Source organism: Mytilus galloprovincialis, chromosome 12, assembly GCF_965363235.1.
Source record: "Mytilus galloprovincialis chromosome 12, xbMytGall1.hap1.1, whole genome shotgun sequence".
Taxonomy (NCBI): domain Eukaryota; kingdom Metazoa; phylum Mollusca; class Bivalvia; order Mytilida; family Mytilidae; genus Mytilus; species Mytilus galloprovincialis.
This window is the reverse complement of record NC_134849.1, coordinates 25,398,586-25,421,903: the sequence shown is the minus strand read 5'-3', so window position 1 is coordinate 25,421,903 and position 23,318 is coordinate 25,398,586. Positions and strand designations below refer to the sequence as shown.

Below are 23,318 nucleotides of genomic sequence, written 5' to 3'. Positions count from 1 at the left end.
GTCTGGGAGGGGATGCACTCCTTAAATAACAAAATTGAAATAAAAGTACCTATGTCTCCAATTCTGATAGTCGACTCACTAACTCACACATTTCTCAATAGTACAAAATCATTATTTATACTTCTCACTTATTGTTCTCCAAAGAAACACAATTGTTAATGAAAAGAATAGATAGGATTTACAATTTACTTGGCATCAGACCTGAGATGATTGGTTAGTGTGTGTAATCAACAAAGAGTAATAGGAAAACAATGTGTATATAGATTCCATATGTTTTGTGTCTTATAATTATACTCGCAGAATAAAGGTTATGTATCGTTATACGGGCCCTAAATTGCTTGATCGTTAGATTGTTGTGTGGTGATATTTGGACTGATGTTTGTCTTTTTGTCGTTCTACTTTTTTTAAAGGTGATGTCCATTTATTTTATTTGATCTTTTCCCTCATTTAATGGAATCGTGGTAATAACATTAAATAAAATTGAGAATGGAAACGGGGAATGCGTCAAAGAGAAAACAACCCGAACAAAGAGCTTAAAACAGTCGAAGGCCAGCAAGCAATGAAGCAATTTTGTTTCAACCATGCATGGCCATAACTATAGACAAGAACGCAAAAAAATTATTTGAAAGCCAATGAGGTAATATTGATCATCAGTAGATGAATACGTGTTTTGTTGTTGCCGATACTATAATATGATAAATAACGTACTTCCCATGTGTCAAATTAGTTGTATAATTTTCACAACAATTATATGAGAATAAAAACATTACATGACCTTTTTTGGTATGTTGCAGACAGCAGAACTGAGAAAAAAGTTATCAGAAAAATCCACCCCCGGTACACCTGTGTCTCAGGATGATATTAAGGATCGTCGGGTGAGTACTTTTACTATTATGGTCTGAAGTAGGACGGAGAGGAGAGGAAAGGGGGGGGGGGGTCCTCGTTTTTTTTTATTTCCTTTTCTATTATACCATTTTTCTTAATTTATTATTCTCTATTTTCTAGCAGTCCATTTTTTTTCTATCTTTATTTTCTAGCCGCCCATAATGCTCTCTCCTCTTTTCGGACATGTATATTTCTCTCTTCTTCCACTTTTGCACATTATTTTGAACTTTTTGCATTATATTCTCTATTGTAAATCCCATCCCGACCCTCTATTTCCAACATTTCATACTAGCCAGTGATAGATATAACATTATGTTACCAAAAAGTGCTGACAAAGCAATATAATGTAGAGCTAGTACTATGTAAAAAGTAGTAACACAAAAATACTGAACTCCGAGGAAAATTCAAAAAGAAAAGTCCCAAATCAAATGGCAAATTCCAAAGTTCAAACACATCAAACGAAGCTAGTGTTGAGATTGCATGATTATTTTTTGTAAACCGTTTTCCATGAAACTTATTGTTTTTTAAGTCCTTTTAGATAATTGTTATTGACTCCAACTTCATATATTTAGTCGTCTTTTCTGGTTATTCTATTCTGGTTTTGTCGAGTCGTCGATAGGTCAGAAATGCTATATACACCATTTACAACTTTAAAATAAACAATAAAGTAAATAAATAAACAATAAAGTAAATAAATAAATGAACACATTTTGAAGTTTTGTCGGGGTTATTTTTTTCTTTTTTGTTTGAGAAAAGACCCAATTTATCTTTTGATAAAGGCTAGTAGAATATATATATATTTTTTGCTTGCAGTTTTGACATTTCGACGGTTGAACACATCCCTACATCTCATGTGCTATCATGTGACATCTCAGCCATCATCATAGAGGGCGCTCCAAGAAGAAAGCCAGCAGCAGTGTGTGTGTCAATCGTTCCGACGAAACAAAACTTTCGAATTTTAAAGCATTTAAGAACACATTTCATTTCTTCGATTTACATATCAGTTTTTACATTTGAGAAAAATCAGCTCGTGTTTTATTTCCATTTAATAGAAGAAAAGAAATGTGCAACGGTTAATTTAAATTAGCAAATTTTTCGCAACTAACAAAAAGTAGCATGAGTATACAGACCGACTGATAATTTATATGTGATGCTCAAAACTCGCGTTCAGACTTTTTAAAAAAATAAAAAAGTTTTTTGCTAAGTCTTGTTTTTTCCTTAAAAGCATTATGGCTTGTGTTCTTGCTCGGAACGATTTGCATGCCTGGTTTTCTTTATGGAATGCTCTTAAGGTGCATGGCTTAATAAAATATGCATTTTAACTTTAGCTTGTTGCAACTATTTTACAGAGGCATGAAGGAATCTTCATAAATGTATATTTTCATTAACGTTACAGCGTAAAATTCACCCTTTCAAAAACTTATGCATTCTGGGTAATATTTTCAAAAGCGTACATCAAAACCATAACATGGATAACAAACCAATGACTTGGGCGTTATTCTCATTTAGGGGATTAGAACTTTGATAATACCCATTAAAAGGATTCCAAAACGGCAAATTAATCAGTGAAATTCTATCAAGGATAGCCAAATAAAGGAACTATACAGAATAAATAAATTTGGTGTATTTACTCTCTTCTGATTGGTTATTAAAAGTATTACTTTTATTTTTGGTTAAAAGTATTACTTTTATTTTCAATGTTGTCAATTTTTATGGCGACACGCCCATTCATACGCCAAGATATGTGTACGTTGTTATTGTTAATATAAATGATATAAAAAGTTCTTTGAGCCTTATTTTTGATAGAAATTTTTATAATGAATGGTAATTATTTATTTTGAATTTATTGAACCTTCGCGGATTATGTAAAATGTGAAGAGTCAAAAAATAATTTTATGGTTTCATAAATTCAATGTGTACATGTTTCCGTATTAGCAGTGGGATTTCCAGTGACACTAGAACAATAGAAAAGTCACTCTTCTTATGAAAGAGATAGAAAAGGTCTAAAAACAGGAGAGACAATTTACGCATAAAAACCGATATGCATAGGGATGAATATCTCTTAAAACACAAAACCATTATCTAACTTTTATACAACCACTATAAATAAAGTATATGTTAAAGCTAAATTTGTTAATATATGATTTTTTTATTGCCAAACATGCCGTTAATTAAACAACCTATTATTCAACATAGGGGTGTGTAAAAAACTGCCAGATTTGACTGCATATTTTTCTTTTTTTTTGAAAAAAATATATATCAAACCTTAATAATGTAGCTTTCTGAGTACCCAATTTTTAACGTGTTCCGAAATGTAGTTTCGTCACAAGAATTTTTCAAAGTTGTGTCATTTTGTCTATACGAATGTCGGTAAATTCGTATGATCGAGCACACCGACAAGTATATCGTTGGGACAACTCGATATAATGTAATCAATATACGTGAAAGATTACCTAATGTGAAGTTTATCAAAATCATCATAACATAATTGATCAACACATTATGTTAGAACAACATGAGTCCTACAATATAAGATTTTAAAGGTGCATATCATTTACATTCAACGTTTTTATTGGATTTTTTTTTTTTACTACAATGTGTATAACCTCGAGGTTCAACGTTGATAGTAAAAAAAAAATCCCAGAAAATTTTTGCATGATATTGTAAATAATATGAACGTCACCTTCGAATTCTTATAATATCGGAATAGAAAATATGTGATCCGAATTAACCATGCACGTGTGTTACAGAAGATTATGCACTTTTATGATGTACAGGGGAGGGGGTAAGGGTTTTTCTTAAACAATATTATGATCCCAAATTTAATGAATTTTGTTGGCAATACTTTAATATAAACACTACATATAGCAAAGTATATGTTAAATCTCAATGTATTATTATTAGGAAAAATGTTTGACTCGGTAAAAAAAATATTCCCCCTCCCCCCGTATTGCATGTAATGGTTGAAACCTAAGGGATTCGCACTAACTGCCTTAAAGGGGCCCGCTCCAGTCTTGAATCAGTGATTTTGTTTACAATAAACAAAATATTGTCTCACACTGAAAGGGGCAGCCGGGCAACCTGCACAGCCCAGCTTGTCAAAACAACTAAGATTTACAAAACATTACCAACAAAAACCTTCAGTTGGGCAATCTTACTGGAATCTGATTATCTCTACTGATAAATAATGCAACACTAATGACACATTTAAGTTTTGGAATGATTTTATTCACAAAGAATGTTTCTCATTGGTATACATTTCTATGCTCTTGTCTTTTCGGAGTTTATATTGGAAATTAAAAATTGCTGCATGAAAGAGACTAGCTCCACATTCCTATGCATATGATTGCCATATGTACGCCGGAGAATCATTCCATAAAACATCCGTTTGAAATCCTTTCAATGCCAGACACTGTCTTGTGGTTTTTCTGCCACAATTACAAGGAAAACCTGGCTAAACTTGTGCTAAATCAAACACTTGAATCTTACATCGCTATTGATGTTAAGCAATTAGTTTAAAGGGCCATCCGGAACTGTTGGGTTTTATGACAGTCTTCCTTCCATACAGACCATCGCTGCAAAATAATTTGAACATTCAATTAGATGATTATAATATTATTTGGCAATCCAAAGAGAACAAGGAGGTATAACTAACATAATATACGTCCTTGAAAGAGAACCTGAAAATGTTAGACCACAATGAACAGAGACCCCCAAAAAAGCCAATTTTACTTTACAAGGAAATTGAAAAAGTAGTTAGTAGCATGTCAAATCATCTTTTGGCTGTCGACAACAAATAAATAAAATCTAAATTTCTTAGCATTCCCCCCCCCTTTTTTTTACTGAATTTGTTCAAGGTATGGTGGTTTTACCCCTTTTCAAATTTCAGTATGTCATGTTGTATATCTTTTATAAATTAGATGAATTTCTAGCAAGTTTCTACGATATTCTTTATCATTTGACAAAATACTATGCATCTGAATTAAATTGTTTACTATTTGAAAAAGCGCGCCTTCTTTTACTTTAATTTACTTCCCTTTTTTTCACATAGCAACACAAATTAAAAACTGCCAATCTTTGCTGCATATCAATTTTTTCCACCGATAAAAATATATATGATGCAACATAATCAACTTTACAAATTGGGAGAAAATCAAGGTGTTCCGACCATTGGATAGTATTTAAAAAAAAATAATGAAAGGATGGCATGATTACAAGTTTGAACCCTAACGACACTGAAAATAAAAAATTCACGCATTTACCTATCATATGATGATACAATGAGGTGATAAACTTAACAATAAATCTTTTACCTGATTCGTAATCATATTCACATTATGTTGACACATCTTAGTTCGTTTGTGCTAGCTCATTTTTAACAAGCTAAACAATTACAGCATCGTCCGTTTTTCTTTACCGATTACCTCTAGTCAGAAGAGCGCACTGTTTACAGGGGAGGTAATATTTTGTCACCAGTTCGCCCACTGATTAGCCATTGACTATAATGCCGATATACTCATTGATAAATCGATGATGAGTACTATTTCTTCCGTATACTGCAATTGATTCCCAAAATCTACGTATCGAAGTTAAACCGAAAAATGCAATAATGCGCGGAAAATCACAGGTCCTCTTTAAGTGTCGTTTCGGATGAAAAGTTTGGACTAATTCTAAAGTGTACTCCTCTGAAACTATAAGGGGAACGTCACAACTTAAAAATATTGATGATTAGAAGACCTCTACAAGAAGTCATCCTTTCATTCTTGATTAGAAGACCTCTACAATAAGTCATCATTTCATTCTTGAGTAGGGAAGATTGTCTTCCTTTCTTCATTCTTTTATGTTTATATAAATGTCATTTTCTCTATCCCTAAATTATTTTACCCATAATTCTCTATTCTGTATATTCGATTGCCCCATTACGTTATTATTTATTAATTGTCTATTTTCACAATTCTTTAAGGTTCATCATAACAAACGGACAAATATGGCTGTATTTACATGCCAAAAAAAGTTTTAATGCCTGGCATCCAATAGATATAATAAAGTTAAATGCATTTTGTGTTTCAAAAAGATAAAATCTCTTTTGGATTTCGATGGGCATTTTTTTCCTTCATGCAAAAGGTCTGAAAATTAACTAAGTTGTGGTACAACTATGAGATGCTCCCTCAGGTAAAAAACCGGTTTGTATTGTTTTGATTGTCCTTAATTGACATGGACAAGAGGTATCTTCACAACTACAGGTGAGTAAAAGAGTTCATCTGAGTCAGTGAGTGGACAGTATCAAAGTAATTCAGGTGTTTGTTTATTTTAACACCTTCTGCAGAAAGGAAAAAAAATGCCCCGCAAAAACCAAAAAGATTTGATCTTTCTTTAACACAAAATGCATTTAACTTTTATATATCTAGTGGATGCTAGGCATTAAAACTTTCCAAACAGCACAGGTAAGTCTGTACACAGAGTAGTTTTTGAGGTGCAAATACGGCCATATTTGTCCATTTGTTATGATGAACCTTAATTAATGTTTTATTCAATTCATTCATTCTTCACTTTTTGCCCATTATTCTATATTATATGAATCCAATGTGGATTAGGGGATATTTATTGGGGAAATGACGGCACACAGTTCTCATTAAACCGTATCGAAACCCAAATTTTATTTTCATAATCGATTGCTGAATAGAAGACCTACAAATGGCCAAAAGTAGGGGTTGGGTATAAAAAAAAGTACCAGGCACAGTCTTATTTTGATCCATCGATTATAAAAAATCTTTTCTTCTGAAACAACTTGGCGAACTGTTTTGAAACTCTAGGGATGTTTATGGGGGACTTCTTGTTTTTAAGCTCTGTTGATTGACAAAAATGTTGGTATTATGACAATATAAAAAGATGTGGTATGATTGCCAATGAGACAACTGTCCACAAGAGACCAAAGTGACACAGACATTAACAACTATAGGTCACCGTACGGCCTTCAACAATGAGCAAAGCCCATACCGCATAGTAAGCTATAAAAGGCCCCGATAAGACAATGTAAAACAATTCAAACGAGAAAACTAATGGCCTTATTTATATATATAAAAAAAAGACGAAAAAAAAATGTAACACATAAACAAACGACAACCACTGAATTACAGGCTCCTGACTTGGGGACAGGCACATACATAAATAATGTGGCGGGGTTAAACATGTTAGCGGGATCCCAACCCTCCCCCTAACCTGGGACAGTGGTATAACAATACAACATAAGAACGAACTATAAAAATCACATGAAAAAGGCTTAACTCATCAGATGGACAAAAATACAAGTGGACGTGGCCGGGTACTTATACATCCTGACACAAAAAGGCACAAAAACAGATATGAGAGTAACATTGTTCTCAGTAAAACCCTATTAAAAATTATTTTTATCTTGTTTTTTGGAACAATGTGTCAAGTTCTAACCAAACTACACAGTAATGCCATAGACAAAATACTCTCCACATGATCTTTGTTGTTTACAATCTGATTTCAAACAACACTGTGGAAGACCATCTTTCATTTTGGTTGGACATATGACAAAAATTGCCAGCTCTGAACTTAAAATTTTTATTTAAAAATGAATTAGTAGAACCATTTTATAAGTATTATGATCTAGAACAATTGAGGGGATTTCACTTATTGAGTAACTCCGTCTACTTTTGCCTCTAGTTATAATTTTGAGGCAACTTTTAATTTTGATCAAATTTATACAATCAAGTCTTCCTGTATTTATTACACATGCAGCTGTATTAAATCTTTTCGGAAGTACTTCCATTAGTATCAGCCTTGGACGACATAATTTAGGTGTGATATATAAGTTTGAGTTACTGCATAATTTTTGTTTGGCTTTCATTATATGGTATTTTATTGATTTAGCTGCCTGTTCAGTATATTGTTCGGTCTTTTATGTATATATTTTGTTTGTTCGGTCTTTTGTGTATATTTTGTTTGTTCGAACTTTTATGTATATTTTGCTAATCCACTAAGAGATTAAATGTGGTGGTTTGTTGTCTGAAAAGCTTAGATTAACTCCTCCAAATGCTCATGATATAAAATTAAGATGTATCATTGTCAATGAGACCACTATCCACCAACTTTCAAATGTAAGCAATTATGGGCAACGGACGATCTTCGTTTCTGAAAAAAAAACCGTACCGTCTTTAAAAGGCCTTGACAAGACAAATAAGAAACAATTCAATGGAGAAAACTATAACGGCTTAACTTTGACAGAACAATTCACGAAAACATAATGACAGACATGAACTAACGACAAACACTGTAATACCAACTCCTGACTTATAGGACAAGCACATACAGATTGTGGCAGGGTCAAGCTAACATGTTTGGAGGCGCCAACTATCATAATACTTCTCAAAACTATTCTATTGATGGTGTCATTGGTTGTTTTTTTGTTGTATCTTTTTATTTTTTAATTATTTATAGAATCTGGTATTAATGTAAGATCGGTAATTTTTGAGGTCACAATTTTTCTCGACTTCATTGATTTAAAACTTTCTTGTTTTAGACATTGTTTGTGTAAAGTTAAGGGACAGTATATTGGCATCATTGTTGCTGTGTACGCTAGGTTTCTTTCAAAGAACTTAATTCATATGCACGAAGGACGTCAATGAAAATAGCTGTTGAACTGGAACTAATAAGTTATTAAAAAGGAGACACACACACAGACAACAATAAACAATCATGTGTTAAAGTAAAACAGACAAAACAATCATAACCATCAGAAAACACTACAAAACAGACTAAAAACACTACAAAAGAGACTAAAAACACTACAAAAAGGCATAAAACACTACAAAAGAGACTAAAAACACTACAAAAGGTATAAAACACTACAAAAGAGACTAAAAACACTACAAAAGAGACTAAAAACATTACAAAGGGTATAAAACACTACAAAAGAGACTAAAAACACTACAAAAGGTATAAAACACTACAAAAGAGACGAAAAACACTACAAAAGAGACTAAAAACTACAAAAGAGACTAAAAACATTACAAAAGGTATAAAACACTACAAAAGAGACTAAAAACACTACAAAAAGGTATAAAACACTACACAAGAGACGAAAAACTGTCAACATTACCAACTCAAGATTAAATATCACGAACCCAACCAAAACAAATAACTAGATTTGCTAATGAAATTGTAACTACAAATATCATAAGGTGCATTCCGCTCCGGATGAAAATAAGCTCTAAGGATCTACAGCTCCTATGGTCCCTGTGATACTTTTTGTATAATTTGCTAACCATCTGTAAAATATCAGAAATAATATCACAGGGATCATAAGAGCTACGGTTTCTCAGCCAGCTATATAAAATGTTGTATCAGTTAGAAATATTCACAACTTATATAGACTTTTGTATTTTTAAATTTTGACCTAACTTATTGCAATAAGAAGAATCTTGATCATAACTAAATAAAGATAACAAAAGATGAATTGAACAGGTGTCTGCTCGACACACACTTTCGGGTGATTGATAAGGAATGCTCGATTCCAATAGTTTTGGGTGCCAAATATACGATAGCACTTTTTGGAGCGCAAAAGATAAGTAAATAGAAACAAAATGTCTTTCAAAAGATCTAAGTTGCTCACTCCACCCCACAACGACCGTCAGTAAAACCCTTGCCAAAGTTTGTTGTCCCGTTCGACTAGTGGTATGCTCAAGTACGCAAGATCCACACTCTCCGAAAGTTAAAAGCCCTTGCAATTCTGAAACTCTATGAGTGGTCCGTATGTAGTCCTTTACCAGGCAAAATTTAAGTCCAATATACCCAAATTTTACAGGAGCAGTCCAAATTTACTGATTTTCATCCCGGACTACCCCTATAACAGGATCTACATATTGTATTAATTTAAACAATTGACTTGGTCTCGTTCTCAACATGCATGATCTGTTTGCCACTAGACGCTCAATAACTTCAATTGTAAAGTCATTAGATGAGTAAAAATGTCAGATGTTAACTATTGTTGGCGTTATATTTGATAGCTATCACTTCTGAGGTGTTGTCGATAAATCATTGAAACGAAGTGATTTACAATCTATGTTAACCATGGCCAAATAATGTAAATAGGCCAATACTGACAAAGACTGCTTTTTACCTATAATGGTTTACTTTTACAAATTATTACTTGGATGGAGAATTGTCTCATTTGCACTCATACCTATACCATATATACCGATTTATATCTAGTTCTACGACAATTTCGTATGCACAAGAACAAGACCGAAGCATTCATACATGTTATGGTTGTTTCCGAGGTAGACATAAAAAATACACGAATAGAGAATGGAAACGTGGAACGTGTCAAATAGACAAAAACCCGACCAACAAGCAGACACAACTCAAGGGCTACTATGGGTATTCAGCACCAGCAGGCGGGGGAAGAGTTGTCACTTGCAATCTTTTTTTTTACCGCATCTTTTTACATTATATACATACACTTATTTAATTACTTTAAATGCAATTACATTTATTAACAGATTATAAGAACGACGATATTGAAATTATTGTTTTACATCACAGCTTATTTTTTTTTGTCGTCCTCTCCATGCGGTCCGCGTTTAAGCTATGTCGATCATTTATATACATGTATCTATGTTATCAGTATATATATACAAAGACAACAGTTGATAATTAATTATATACTGAAACAAAATAATGGAAAGTAAAGCGCCAAGGTTAAATTGAAGGATAAAACAAAATATGCATGTACAATGTATATGTACTCTCTGTAATTTACCACACTGTTTGTCAGTGGTATATAGATATAGATAAAGGATAGATCTTAATTATATAAACATATGTAACAACTCTGTAATCCTGTTTAGATAAACCATCTTCAATAATAGTGCTTAGTCTGTATGTATCTGATACTTTTCTGGCAACATCGATAGAATAAAGGCAGTGGCGGATCCAGGGGAGTCCAGGGGTTGGGACACCCCACGCCTTTTACGATCAATACATTTAAATGGAGACACAGTTGGAAACTCCCCGTCTTTTACGATCAATTCATTTAAATGGAGACATAAGGTTGGAACCTCCCTTTTTTACGACCAATACATTTAAATGGAGACATATGGCTTGAACCTCCCGTTTTTTTTTACGATCAATACATTTAGATGGAGACATATGGTTAGAACCTCCCGTTTTTTTACCATCAATACATTTAAATAGAGACATATGGTTAGAACCTGCTGTTTTTTACAATCAATACATTTAAATGGAGACATATGGTTGACTCCTCCGGTTTTTTACGACCATTACATTTAAATGTGGACACATGGTTGGAATCCCTCTTTTCATGGTATAGGAATCCCCGTTTAAAATTTGGCTTGATCCGCCCCTAAAAGGGGTGTCCTTTTATAATGATCGAAAAATTCCAAGTCCTTGGCAAGGTATTGGAGGCAATCAAAATAGTCTAAAATATACAAATGCTTAAAACATTCAACAGTAATATCCGCTATTCAAAAGTCACAAATAGATTAAGAGAAAACAAATTCGGATTACAAAGTTTACTAAAACAAAACCCAAAGGGAAACACATCAGCTATAATACCTTTCAAAATGTATTTACAACAAAAGAATATATATACATTGAAGACCCATTGGTGGCCTTCGGCTGTTGTCTGCTTTTTGATCGGGTTGTTGTCTCTTTGACACATTCCCCCTTTCCATTCTCATTTTTATGTATACTTATACTAATTGACACCAAATTATTTTATACAAATTAATGAGAAAACAACGCCAAACCTTTCAAGGTGGTCATGACTTGTACCTATATCTCGCTACAAATGAACACCATATGATAGAAATTGATTCCAAACATCCCGAAACAAATTGAAAAAAATGTATAATATCAATCAAGTTTGTACTTGTGGAATTTAATCAGTAGTGGCAAGGTTGAACTGATTTGAAGAAGTGTTTTATCTTATTCATCAATGTGTATTGAATCTTATCCATCTAGCTTCTCTCACCAAAGTTTAATAAAAACATTCGGGCTGATCAAATTCTTAAATACATGTTATTTTCTGGCAGTCTATATTATAATCGAATATACAGAATAGATTTTTTTATATACATATATACCGTGAAATCTATGTCAAAACTGTTACACCGTAACCAATTAAGAAGAATGTAAAAAACACAAAATACCTTTAGTATCTTGTCTTGTTGTCATGGTGACAGAGCACAAACAGGAACAGATGGTTTTGTATACTGAAAAATTCTGATACAGTGAAACCTGTTTAAACCGAACCTCTTCGGGACTTAAGATTTTGTTGGGTTTTGGCCGATGTTCGGTTTTATCAGGTTCACAACACATACAATTTGATATGACGGTGCTTAAGAACATGTTTCGTTTAGACAGGTTTTTGGTGTAGGATTAGGTTAAGTCAGGTTTCACTGTATCTTGGATTAGGTTAGCCGAAAACTATTTGTATACAAAATCGTGATTTTTTTCTTATCAGTCTATCGAGGAATTTACGATACTGTTTTTTATTGTCTCACAATCTTGATTGAATTTAGAAACATTCCGACAACTGCATGCACAAACGCAGCTGATATGTAAATCGCAGTATGTATATCATGTTTGTATATGTGCATTTGCTGTTCCAAGAGATATTGCCAGATTGTAGTTGTTAATATAGAAGGTGGTTCCAGGTGATAAATGGATTGATATTGCTTATAATAATGGTTAAAAAAAAGTCATATAATGATGCCCTACCTACGATAGTAGAGGGGCATTATGTTTTCTGGTCTGTGCGTCCGTTTGTCCCGCTCCAGGTTGAAGTTTATGGTCAAGGTAGTTTTTGATGAAGTTGAAGTCCAATCAACTAGTGACTTAGTACACATGTTCCCTATGATATGATCTTCCTAATTTTAATGCCAAATTAGATTTTTTACCCCAATTTCACGGTCCACTGAACAAAGAAAATGATAGTGCGAGTTGGGCATCCGTGTATTGCGGACACATTCTTGTTTTTTGTCTAATCTGACTTTCCATTAACCCTACAAAGCCCAGTCTATTGTTTTAGTATAGAACACTGAACTCGATTTCAAAGTCGTTCAGATCTTGAACACCGGGGAGGTTAATTGGAATATAAAAACGTATCATTGTTAATATTATATTTCTATGGTCTAAATTACTAGTAAATGAAAACCTGTCAGGAATTCGGCCAAACACTGAAATTTTCATTTTCAAAATTTAAAATTTTATACTTCTACAATTCGTCTCTTAGAACGCCATACAACGGACATTTAGTAAACTTGTCAATTTCAAATTCTCCCTCATAAATTCGTCCGAATTTAAAACATTTCTTATCTATCTACATGGCGAAATAAGAGGCAAGACAAAGTGTAGGTTATGTTTGCTCGCAGTAACTTATTTTCTGTGCGATACAACATTTAATTATGATAATTAGACATAACAAATGTATCCCAGCAAATACACATCTAGCTATTGTGAACTTAATCATTATAAAATAAATAAAAAATAATATACTATACTTCGTCAAAATTATCTCCCCATTACGCCAGTTCATTTTCACAACCGTAGAAATGGAAGCCATTGTAGGGATGACGCGCTACCAATTTTGCTCTTGGAAACCGATAAATTTATCCACATTGCACCATTACGATCCTTATATGTTTGTTGTATTTTAAAAGACAAATGTATCAACTAGCTAAGGCAGCAACCATTTGATTTTCTGGGGGGGGGCTATGGTTTTTTTTGGAAAAAAAAGTTTGTTTCCAGTTTTTGGAGAAAAAAATAATTTGTTTTTGATTCTGACAAAAAAAAAATTGTTTGTTTCACCCTCAGCGGCCACTATATGTAATGCTAAAATTGAAAGAAAAAAATTGTTTTCGACTTGTTGCGAAAAAAATAGATTGTTTTTCCAGAAAAAAAAACCATAGCCCCCCCCCAGAAAATCAAATGGTTGCTGCCTAATGAGCATCAGTTAATGATCTTGTCTGCATTAATTAAACTTAAAACTATTGTCTGATCGGTTGTTTTTTTCGTAAATTCACAAACATTTAAAAAAATTTTAACATTAATTGTCATGTTTAATGTGTTTGTATCTTGGAATACGTATTGTATCATATGTGCTTTGTCCAATAAAATATTTGAAATTTGAAATTAAATATTTCGTGGAAGGGCAGACTAGATTTTGTTAGTGGTTGAAGACTATAAACCCTAGTTATCATACACAAAAAATTATAATTTTTCGAAGATATGCATTTTTATCATCCAACTTGAAAGACTGTCGTCAAGTACGTCCAGTTAAAAAATAGCTATTCGAACACACCTATTCTGTTTTTGTGATTCATTAGATAGGTATTTCACTTGACCCATATATTTCATCTTTTAGTACTGTGATTTTTGTTATGTAAAAAAGTCAACCCGTAGCTTTGATATATAAAAATGATAGAATCTGAAGCGAGACGATGTATAAAATATTCTTGCTTTGTACGATTTTAAGACAAAATATTCAACTCAAACACGCCCTAACATAAAAAAAAAGGTGCACTCGATTTTCTCTTTTCGATACAATTGTTACCCATTTTTTGAAATTTTTTCTGGAGTCACATAATGGAAGGGCAGACACGAAAATTACTGAACTAATAGATTGATATGTTTTCCTTCCGTGTTAATTTTTAAAAACAATCGGAGGCTATGCATTTTTTACATCCAACTTGAAAGATACCCATGTCGTCGACTTGATATATAATTGTTCTGCTTAACTATGAAATAGATAAATTAAAAACTTATGCAAATGGTGTTTTTAAAATAAAACACTTCGTAATTGAAAAGAAAATTGTAATTTTGTTTGTTTCTATTAACTTTTAAAATTGTCACTGTAGTAAACATTACAGTACACATTTATCGCCTTCTCTAACAAAGAGCTTCGATTCTTTTGTTCTATTTCAACCGGGTTTCCGACTGAGTTACTAAAGATAGAAATAGATAAGGGAAAAACCCAAATATAACAGAATAGAAATAAATTTAACTCCACAAGGAAAATAAGTTATTTGGTCTACCTGGAGTCTATCGTTGCGTCCTGTTTCCATCCGTATTGGGTCTCCGTATATGTGTCGGTGTAAATTTGCAGTTTCATTTGCTGGTCTAATTTTGTCTTATTCTACGACCAACCAAGATTTTTGCTTCTAGGTCAAATAATGATTTGGTTATTACCTTGTTCTAATAAACCTCTACTCTACTTTGTACATACGATATACCACCGGTTCATGAGAATCCAAAAGTGTGAAAGCAGAATTTCAATACTTATAAGTAAGTAAGTAGGTAAATTTTTTATTATAGTGACAGTGTGTAATCACATTTCAGTAAAGTACAATATATTACATACACAATAAAATACACCCGACCCATTGGGTCTATAAGTCACTTTATATGTAAAATATAAAAAATCGCAAAAAAGAATTATTTAATGCCACATAATAATATGCCGACGATTTTTCGATTTCGAGACCTAAAATTCGCGAGGAATCTGTTTGGCGTAAGTTACTAATATTTCATTCCATTTACATTCCTTCATTACGACAATTTTTTTTTTTTTTGAGATTTATTAGGTATATTGTGTTCAAATAGCGCGATGTTTGATTGATTTATTTGCCAATTGCAATATTACATGCACATTCAGGACAAGAACTGATTAAATAATATTGAGAATAGAAATGGGGAATGTGTCAAAGAGATAACAACCCGACCAAAGAGCAGAAAACAGCCGAAGGACACCAATGGGTCTTCAATGCAGCGAGAAACCATCCGGGAGAGTTATTCAGCGGGCCCCTAAATAAATATGTTACTAGTTCAGTGATAATGGATGTCATACTAAACTCCGAATTACACACAAGAAACTAAAATTAAAAATCATACAAGACTACCAAAGGCCAGAGGCTCCTGACTTGGGACATAGCATACATAAAAGGTAGGCTCATCAAAATGGGGATCTAGTAGGGAATCCCCTTATGTCACAATGTCACGTTTAAAAATTGACTCGGGTCATAAGGGCGCTTTTAAACAACCTTAACACTGATTTGAACATTTTTTAAGGTTATAAGTCCTTTTGAATGAGACGGTCAGGTTAAAAGGTCGCCAACCGAACCACCAAGGTCGCAGGTCAATTTGGAGCCATCAATTTAATGATTACCTTGTTATTAAATTACCACATTGGCAATTTTGTTTAGTGTAGATTTTATTATGTTTCACAATTAATAGTCAGTACATGCTAGTAAATAATCCAAAGAAAGACAACCTACAAAAAATAAGATCTAGAAATATACAAGGTTGATTCATGATTGTGGTCCTTTAAAGCAAGTAATATATCCTCATTAAGGTACCACAGTAGTTGAGCTATTGTAACCAGTAATACAGACTTGAATGATTTAATGTACACTGCATAATATTGCTGAAAATTAAAAAAGAGCTTAAGGTGGTACCTAACACTACAGGGAGATAACTCTGTAAAATCAGCTAAACCTTTTAATTACGTTGTGTTGTTAAGGGAATATTAAGCTTCTCAATGATCAAAATTAGTGTTTGTCAAACTGCTATATAACCAGTGTAATTTTTCTGATAAAATGGTTGGTTAAAATTTTTTGAATTTTTTATATTTATGTCAAAGGCTCAAAGTAAAAACTTTGTCAAAATTTTATGAAAAACAAACGAGCCAAATTAATTTTTGAGAAGGTGTTGGGTACCACCTTAAGAGAGTATCTTTGTTTAAGTATATATAAGCAAAAAAACAGTTACAAAATTGTAATGTCCAAAAATTCGATACAATTACTTTAAATCTCTAAAAGCAATCTTTACGACTTTTCCGTAAAGGAAACATATCACGAAAAAGATCAGATGGTTCCAACTTTCGGAATCCCATTTGCATCAACTAACAAGGTGATTTGACCATTAAGATGATTGATGTGTTCTTTAAACAGCAACGAAAGCTATTCCACAAATATTGTTATTGAACATTCATTTATAATGAAATCATCGATAAGTTTATTTTCAGTCTTTGCCTTAGCTATTTTTGTTCAATTTATAGTTTGTTTTTCTTATCGGTTAAGAAAGCAACTCGTGTGGTCAGTGTGATCGTGTGGTCAGTGTGACCACTGCAGTAGTCTGCAGTGTAAGTGACCTTGATCTGGTATAATTCGTGGTCATACATTATTTATAAAATAAACCATGTTTAATGAAGAGTTTTCTTTCAAAATATAAAAGAAAAAAGAAAGCGTTTCAGTGATGAAAGTTTATTTTTTCTATCTCTTGTGTATATTTTCTGTATGTCACTCATAAATCTATCACCACCAATATCATTGTTAAACGAAGACCGAGAAATCAATTTCTACTTGGTGCTGTGCTCTGCCGAGTGATATTTTGTTTACATTATTTTTTAATAGTCGGCCAGTGATATAGATTTAAAAGAGGGTTTTACATCGCACTTTTTTAAATTATGAACAATTTTTGACTGGTAGCGATTTAATGTGATATACTGTATTACACATATATTGACCTCTATTTTATTTATGTCGTTGGATTGCTGTCTTTTTAATTCTGTATATCTCAAATATTCTTTTATTCATAGCATGGAAGTATTATATTAATTTTCCATGTTCATAGTGAACGGCTTAGAAAGCAAAGCACGTTTGTAGATGCTTAGAGTTATCTTTCTTGGGTTTATACACGTAAAACTCATCAATTAGTTAATAATTATAAAGAATTTTTTGCGTAAAATACGATTTTATTTAGTTTCTTGTCATTTTGTTTGTCTGGCCATTTATAGCTTGCTATGCAGTATGGGTTTCGCTCATTGTTGAAGGCCGACTGTGACCTTCAAGTATATAGTTGCTACTGTCTACGTGATTTGGTCTTCGATGAATAGTTGTATTATTTGCAATCATTCAATGTCGCCTTTTTTATATGGCGGCATTTTATACCATTTCATTATGTTGGAGTTACAAAGAATACTTTCATTTATTTTTAGATCGAAGTATAAAAGTGATAATACTGAATACTTCAAATCCTCTTGCTAGCGTAACTTTACGTATATGGGAATGAATTTTGTCAGCGGTTATTGTTATTTCTCATTGTTCGCGTGTTTGTATTTTTACCTTAGGACAGTTTGTTTTTCTAGCATACATTGGTCTTTCGTTTGTTTTGTTGGCTTGCAGTTTCATTAAATATACATTAAATATACACAACGTCTATTTTAGTTTTAATATGAGTTAAATTTTTCATAACTTGTCTAAAAAAACAAACTGATAAGTCGAAGCATGATGTTTTATGTAAATATTTGTCGATCATTGATTGATTGATTGTTGGTAGCTTAACGTCCAGTGGCAAATTTTTCATGCATGTTCAGGACGAACGTCGATCATTGAAAACCTCTACATTCGAGGAGATATGGAGTAACTATTCTAGGTCTCAATCTGATAAAATTTAGATCTATAAACACTTGCGTGCTCATAGAACCATAGCGGTATCAATATCAGATATTCAAAATCATTTGATTGCACGGATTTAAACAAAGGAACTAACAAAATTGTTTTAGGTGCAATAGCTTGTCATTCTTAATATATATATACATGAAATATTTGCCACTAGCAAAATAGTATAAAACAAGAATGTGTTCATAGTACACGGATGCCCCACTCGCACTATCATTTTCTATGTTCAGTGGACCATGAAATTGGGGTCAAAACTCTAATTTGGCATTAAAATTAGAAATATCATATCATAGGGAACATGTGTACTAAGTTTAAAGTTGAGTGGACTTCAAATTCATCAAAAACTACCTTGACCAAAAACTTTAACCTGAAGCGGGACGAACGGACGGACGAACAGACGGACGGACGTACAGACCAGAAAACATAATGCTTCTCTACTATCGTAGGTGGGGCATAAAATAACATTAATGTTTGTACATAGTATACAATTATTGGTCAATAGAAGTCTCTTTTTTGCCAAAACAATCAAATTGGCTATTTAAACGATTAGTCCACTAAACGGGTATAAAAAAGGAAGAATTTTTGTTGAACTTCGAAAATATTGGATTGCCAATACTATTGTCGAATTGGTTTACTAGTGTACATTTTGGTTACCATAAATTACTTAGAACTTTATGTAAATTCTTTAATTGATACAAGGATTTGATAAGTAAATTTGGTTGTACCTGTAGAAAACTTATTAAAAACGGTATTTCTCATCCTATGGTAATATTGTACTTAAAGCGAGGAAATCACTATGTGATCCGTGTAAACTCATCGAACGTTTAAACAAACTTATAAGTAAAGGTTATCTTACTAATTTTGTAATTATATCTTTGTATATAGTTTTCTTTGGCAAAAATATCGATTTTGTCATCAGCAAATTAAAACATAACTTAATTTGTAATCTTTTCAAACGGGATAAATAAATACACATTCATGCACGTCCATTTTTTCACTGAACTCCTAAATATCTTACTGCCTATCGATACCGTTATTTTTAGCATTGCACAAGTCATGATATGTCTTCTTTGGATGTCCATGACGTTAAAATACTAAATCTCTGGGATGTATTTTTGTATTAATTTGACCTGTTGATACAATTTGTTATGCTTTTTTGCCATTTATTGTTACTGTTTTAAGAGTTATATATCGTCTCTCTATTTGTAATTAAATATTATCAGCTTTGATAACTGTTTGGTATTACTATACATTTTCAATTCTGCACTCGTACTATGAACAACACAATTATTTATTTTGTGCAAACTATTTCCCTTCTCCATTACTCTACAAAATTATTTTCCTTTACTTGTGCAAATTATTTTCTTTAGCGGCATTTTGTTCAAGGTTGACATCATTCTATCAAGTACATGGAGGCATTTTGTTCCGAGATATGTTTGAAATTGTTTACATGTATAATCTAACCCTTTATTTTCTTGATTTTGTATTTACATTGTGTCATAGATCACATTTATTTGTTCAGTGTATAATTCACTTTTCTTTTCATAGGTCTTTTAATTGAGTTAATTTGATTTAATTGTGTGTATTTCTATGTTGTGATGTTACACTATTGTTCCAGGTAAAGGTGAAGGTATTTACCTATTAAAACGTTTAAATCCGCTGCATTTGTTTGCACCTGTACTAAGTCAGGAATCCGATGTTCAGTGGATGTCGTTTGTTGATGTGGTTCATATATATGTTTCTCGTTTTTAATATATATATTAGACCGTTAGTTTTCCGGTTTGAATGGTTTTACACTAGTAATTTTTTATGCCCTTTATAGCTTGTTGTTCGGTGTGAGCAAAGGCTCTGTATTGAAGACCGCACTTTGACCTATAATGGTTTTTCTTTTACAAATTGTGACTTGGATGGAAAGTTGTCTCATTGACACTCATACCACATCTTTTTATATCAATATAAAGTTACAAATAAGAAATTTGATGATAGATGTCCACTTATAACCTGTTAAACTTCATAGAAAAGAAATGAATAAACCACCACAAAATGCACAACTTTTAACTCCTTCCGGAGCACATGAATTCACACCCAGCTTTGGGTGGGATTCATGTTACTTAGTCTTAAGTTTTTATGTTGTGTCATGTGTATTATTGTTTGTCTGTTTGTCTATTTCATTTTAGCCATGGCGTTGTCATTTTATTTTCGATTTATGAGTTTGACTGTCCCTCTGGTATCTTTCGTCCCTCTTTAACATAAATGTAACTAAATCCGTGCAATGTTATCGAACTGTACAGACAGCGGAAACAAGTTGAAAAAAAAAAATGAGAATGGAAAAGGGGAATGTGTCAAAGAGACAACAACCCAAACAAAGAGCAGACAACAGCCGAAGGCCACCAATTGGTCTTCAACACAGCGAGAACAAGAATGTGTCCAAAGTACACGGATGCCCCACTTGCACTATCATTTTCCATGTTCAATGGACCGTGAAATTGGGTAAAAATCTAATTTGGCATTAAAATTAGAAGGATTTTACTATAGGAAACATGTGTACTAAGTTTCAAGTTGATTGGACTTCAGTTTCATTCAAAACTACCTTGACCAAAAACTTTAACCTGAAACTCCCACTTTCATTTTCTATGTTCAGTGGACTGTGAAATTGGGGTCAAAAGTCTAATTTGGCTTTAAAATCAGATAGATCATATTATAAGCAACAAGTGTACTTAGTTTCAAGTTGATTAGACTTCAGCTTCATCAAAAACTACCTTGACCAAAAACTTTAGCCTGGAGCAGGACGAACGGACGGACGAATGGAGCCACAGACCAGAAAACATAATGCTCCTCTACTACCGTATGTGGGGGCATAAAAATCCCGCACCCGGCTCCTGAATTGGGTCAGACCCAAACATTCGTTGGGATAGGCGTATTTTGTGAGATTTCAACCCTCCCTTTTAAAAATAATATAATATGAAAACAGAGTTATTTTTTTACAATATTTGATGCTACAAATCACTTGAAGAAGTTAATCTCTTTACTCAAAAAAAGATTCATAAAAAAAAACAAAAAAAAGACGAATGTTCCATGGCAGGAACAGTCATGCGATATCCTCGAACTGAAAAAATAGGGGAAACAAAAAAGATATAATATGAAAGCATATTTAATAAATATAATGTTTTATGCTACATATCACCCCAATTTTTACACACACACAAAGACATAAAAGCAAACGTAATAACCTTGGTAGTGAAATTCAAGACAGGGGAAAGAAAAATGATGTAATGTGAAAACATCGTTAATTAATATAATATTTAAAGCTACCTATTACCTGCAGAAGTTCAATTTTTGCACACAAAACACAACATAAAAGCAAAACTGATAACCTTGGCAGTGACATTCATGCGATACCGTAAAGACAGGGGAAAGAAAAATGATATAATATGAAAACATAGTTAATTATTACAATGACTTTTACAGAAATCAGATGTTTCTATTCATTGAGCTTCAAAGTATTTTTTTGTTTAGCAATAAAGACCAGATATATCGTTTATGACAGATAACAACTCATAAAAGTTTCAAGTTTCTAAACAGCTGATTAGAAAAGTGTGATGATCTATATATTATCTGTAGTTAAATTTATGTGGAGTTTTTTTTTTTCTATCTCTGCATTTTTCCCTGTAATTCATGAGCGATTAGGTTACGACATGCGGTCAAGGTCATATAGCGGTTTAATCAATTACTAAATACATGTGGTGATTTATTAATGCACGGAAATGCACCAGTCTGCACATGTCGATTGATAGATAGGTAAATAAATTGTTTGATTTTAAATATATGTCAGAAAAGTGCAGAAAGTGAAATAAGAAAACTGCTTATCTTGCATGCGGTAACATAGAATATTTCTGTCTGTATTTCAACAAGTTTGCATTTGTACCTTGAATGAGATTGGTAGAGAGTATCCCTATAATAGAACAGAGCATCTTTCATCAAACTTGTTCCAATTTTCCTTTGTAATAAAACAGAGCATCTTTCAACACACTTGTTCAACTTTTCCTTGTAATGAAACAGAGCATCTTTCAACACACTTTTTCAACTTTTCCTTGTAATAAAACAGAGCATATTTCAACACACTTGTTCAACATTTCCTTTGTAATAAAAAAAAGTACCAATACACTTGTTCAACATTTCCTTTGTAATAAAAAAAGTACCAATACACTTGGTTCAACTTTTCCTTTGTAATAAAAAAAAGGTACATCTTTCAACACATTTGTTCAAGTTTCATGTAGTATTTTCTGTTAATGAAAGCAAAACAGGAAGCATGTTTATGATACTTATCATGTTACCATGCAGTATTCGGTTAACAAGTGCCACTGATAAGTACATAACAGTCAAAGTAGAAACAAAAATGTTAATGTTATATGTCTAAAAACATTATCAGGTCCTCTGACATTTGATATCAATTACTGAATACCGAGAGAACCCTTAAAATGCAATTTACCATATATAACATTTCCAAGAGGCATAACTCATGTCCAACCTGTGCAAGACATTGCAGCATCATAAATTCTGTAAAACTAGTTGATCAGCAATACTTAACGATCTTGTTCTAAACATAGTTGATATGAAGAAGGACAAGAAATGTAAATTTATATGGTCTAATTTTCAAACTCGTTAAGATATCGTTATATATAGACGCAACCCATTTAGCCAGGAGAGCAATCGACCTATACTGCTGAGTCTGAAAAAAACCCAGATAAACGCAAGCACAGACGGTCAGACTGTATTTCAAGAACTGGTTCTTCAATCCACGTTGCAGCGGAGGACGATGAATACCCAACCCGTTTACATAAAGTGGCTAGCAAAAATGGCTTCAACTTCGTACTTTATTTTTTCTTTTAAATTTTTTTTCATCGACAAGTCCTTTGTAGACGAAAC

The 23,318-nt window shown here is 32.7% G+C and overlaps 1 protein-coding gene and 1 long non-coding RNA gene across 3 annotated transcripts in view; one reads left to right on the top strand and one right to left on the bottom strand.

Annotated features, from left to right (window-relative positions):
* Positions 1-23,318, top strand: part of LOC143055001 (uncharacterized) — a 109,052-nt gene that overhangs the window by 7,369 nt on the left and 78,365 nt on the right. For both annotated transcript variants that reach the window (XM_076228115.1, XM_076228114.1), the window contains exon 2: positions 795-875. In XM_076228115.1, coding sequence (XP_076084230.1) covers positions 795-875 — 81 coding nt within the window. The remainder of the gene's footprint in view (positions 1-794; positions 876-23,318) is intronic.
* LOC143054821 (uncharacterized) lies at positions 4,092-5,367 on the bottom strand. The gene is made up of 2 exons (XR_012971835.1): positions 5,199-5,367; positions 4,092-4,460 (listed from the first exon to the last, which is right to left on the bottom strand). It is a non-coding gene; the product is annotated as an uncharacterized LOC143054821 (long non-coding RNA).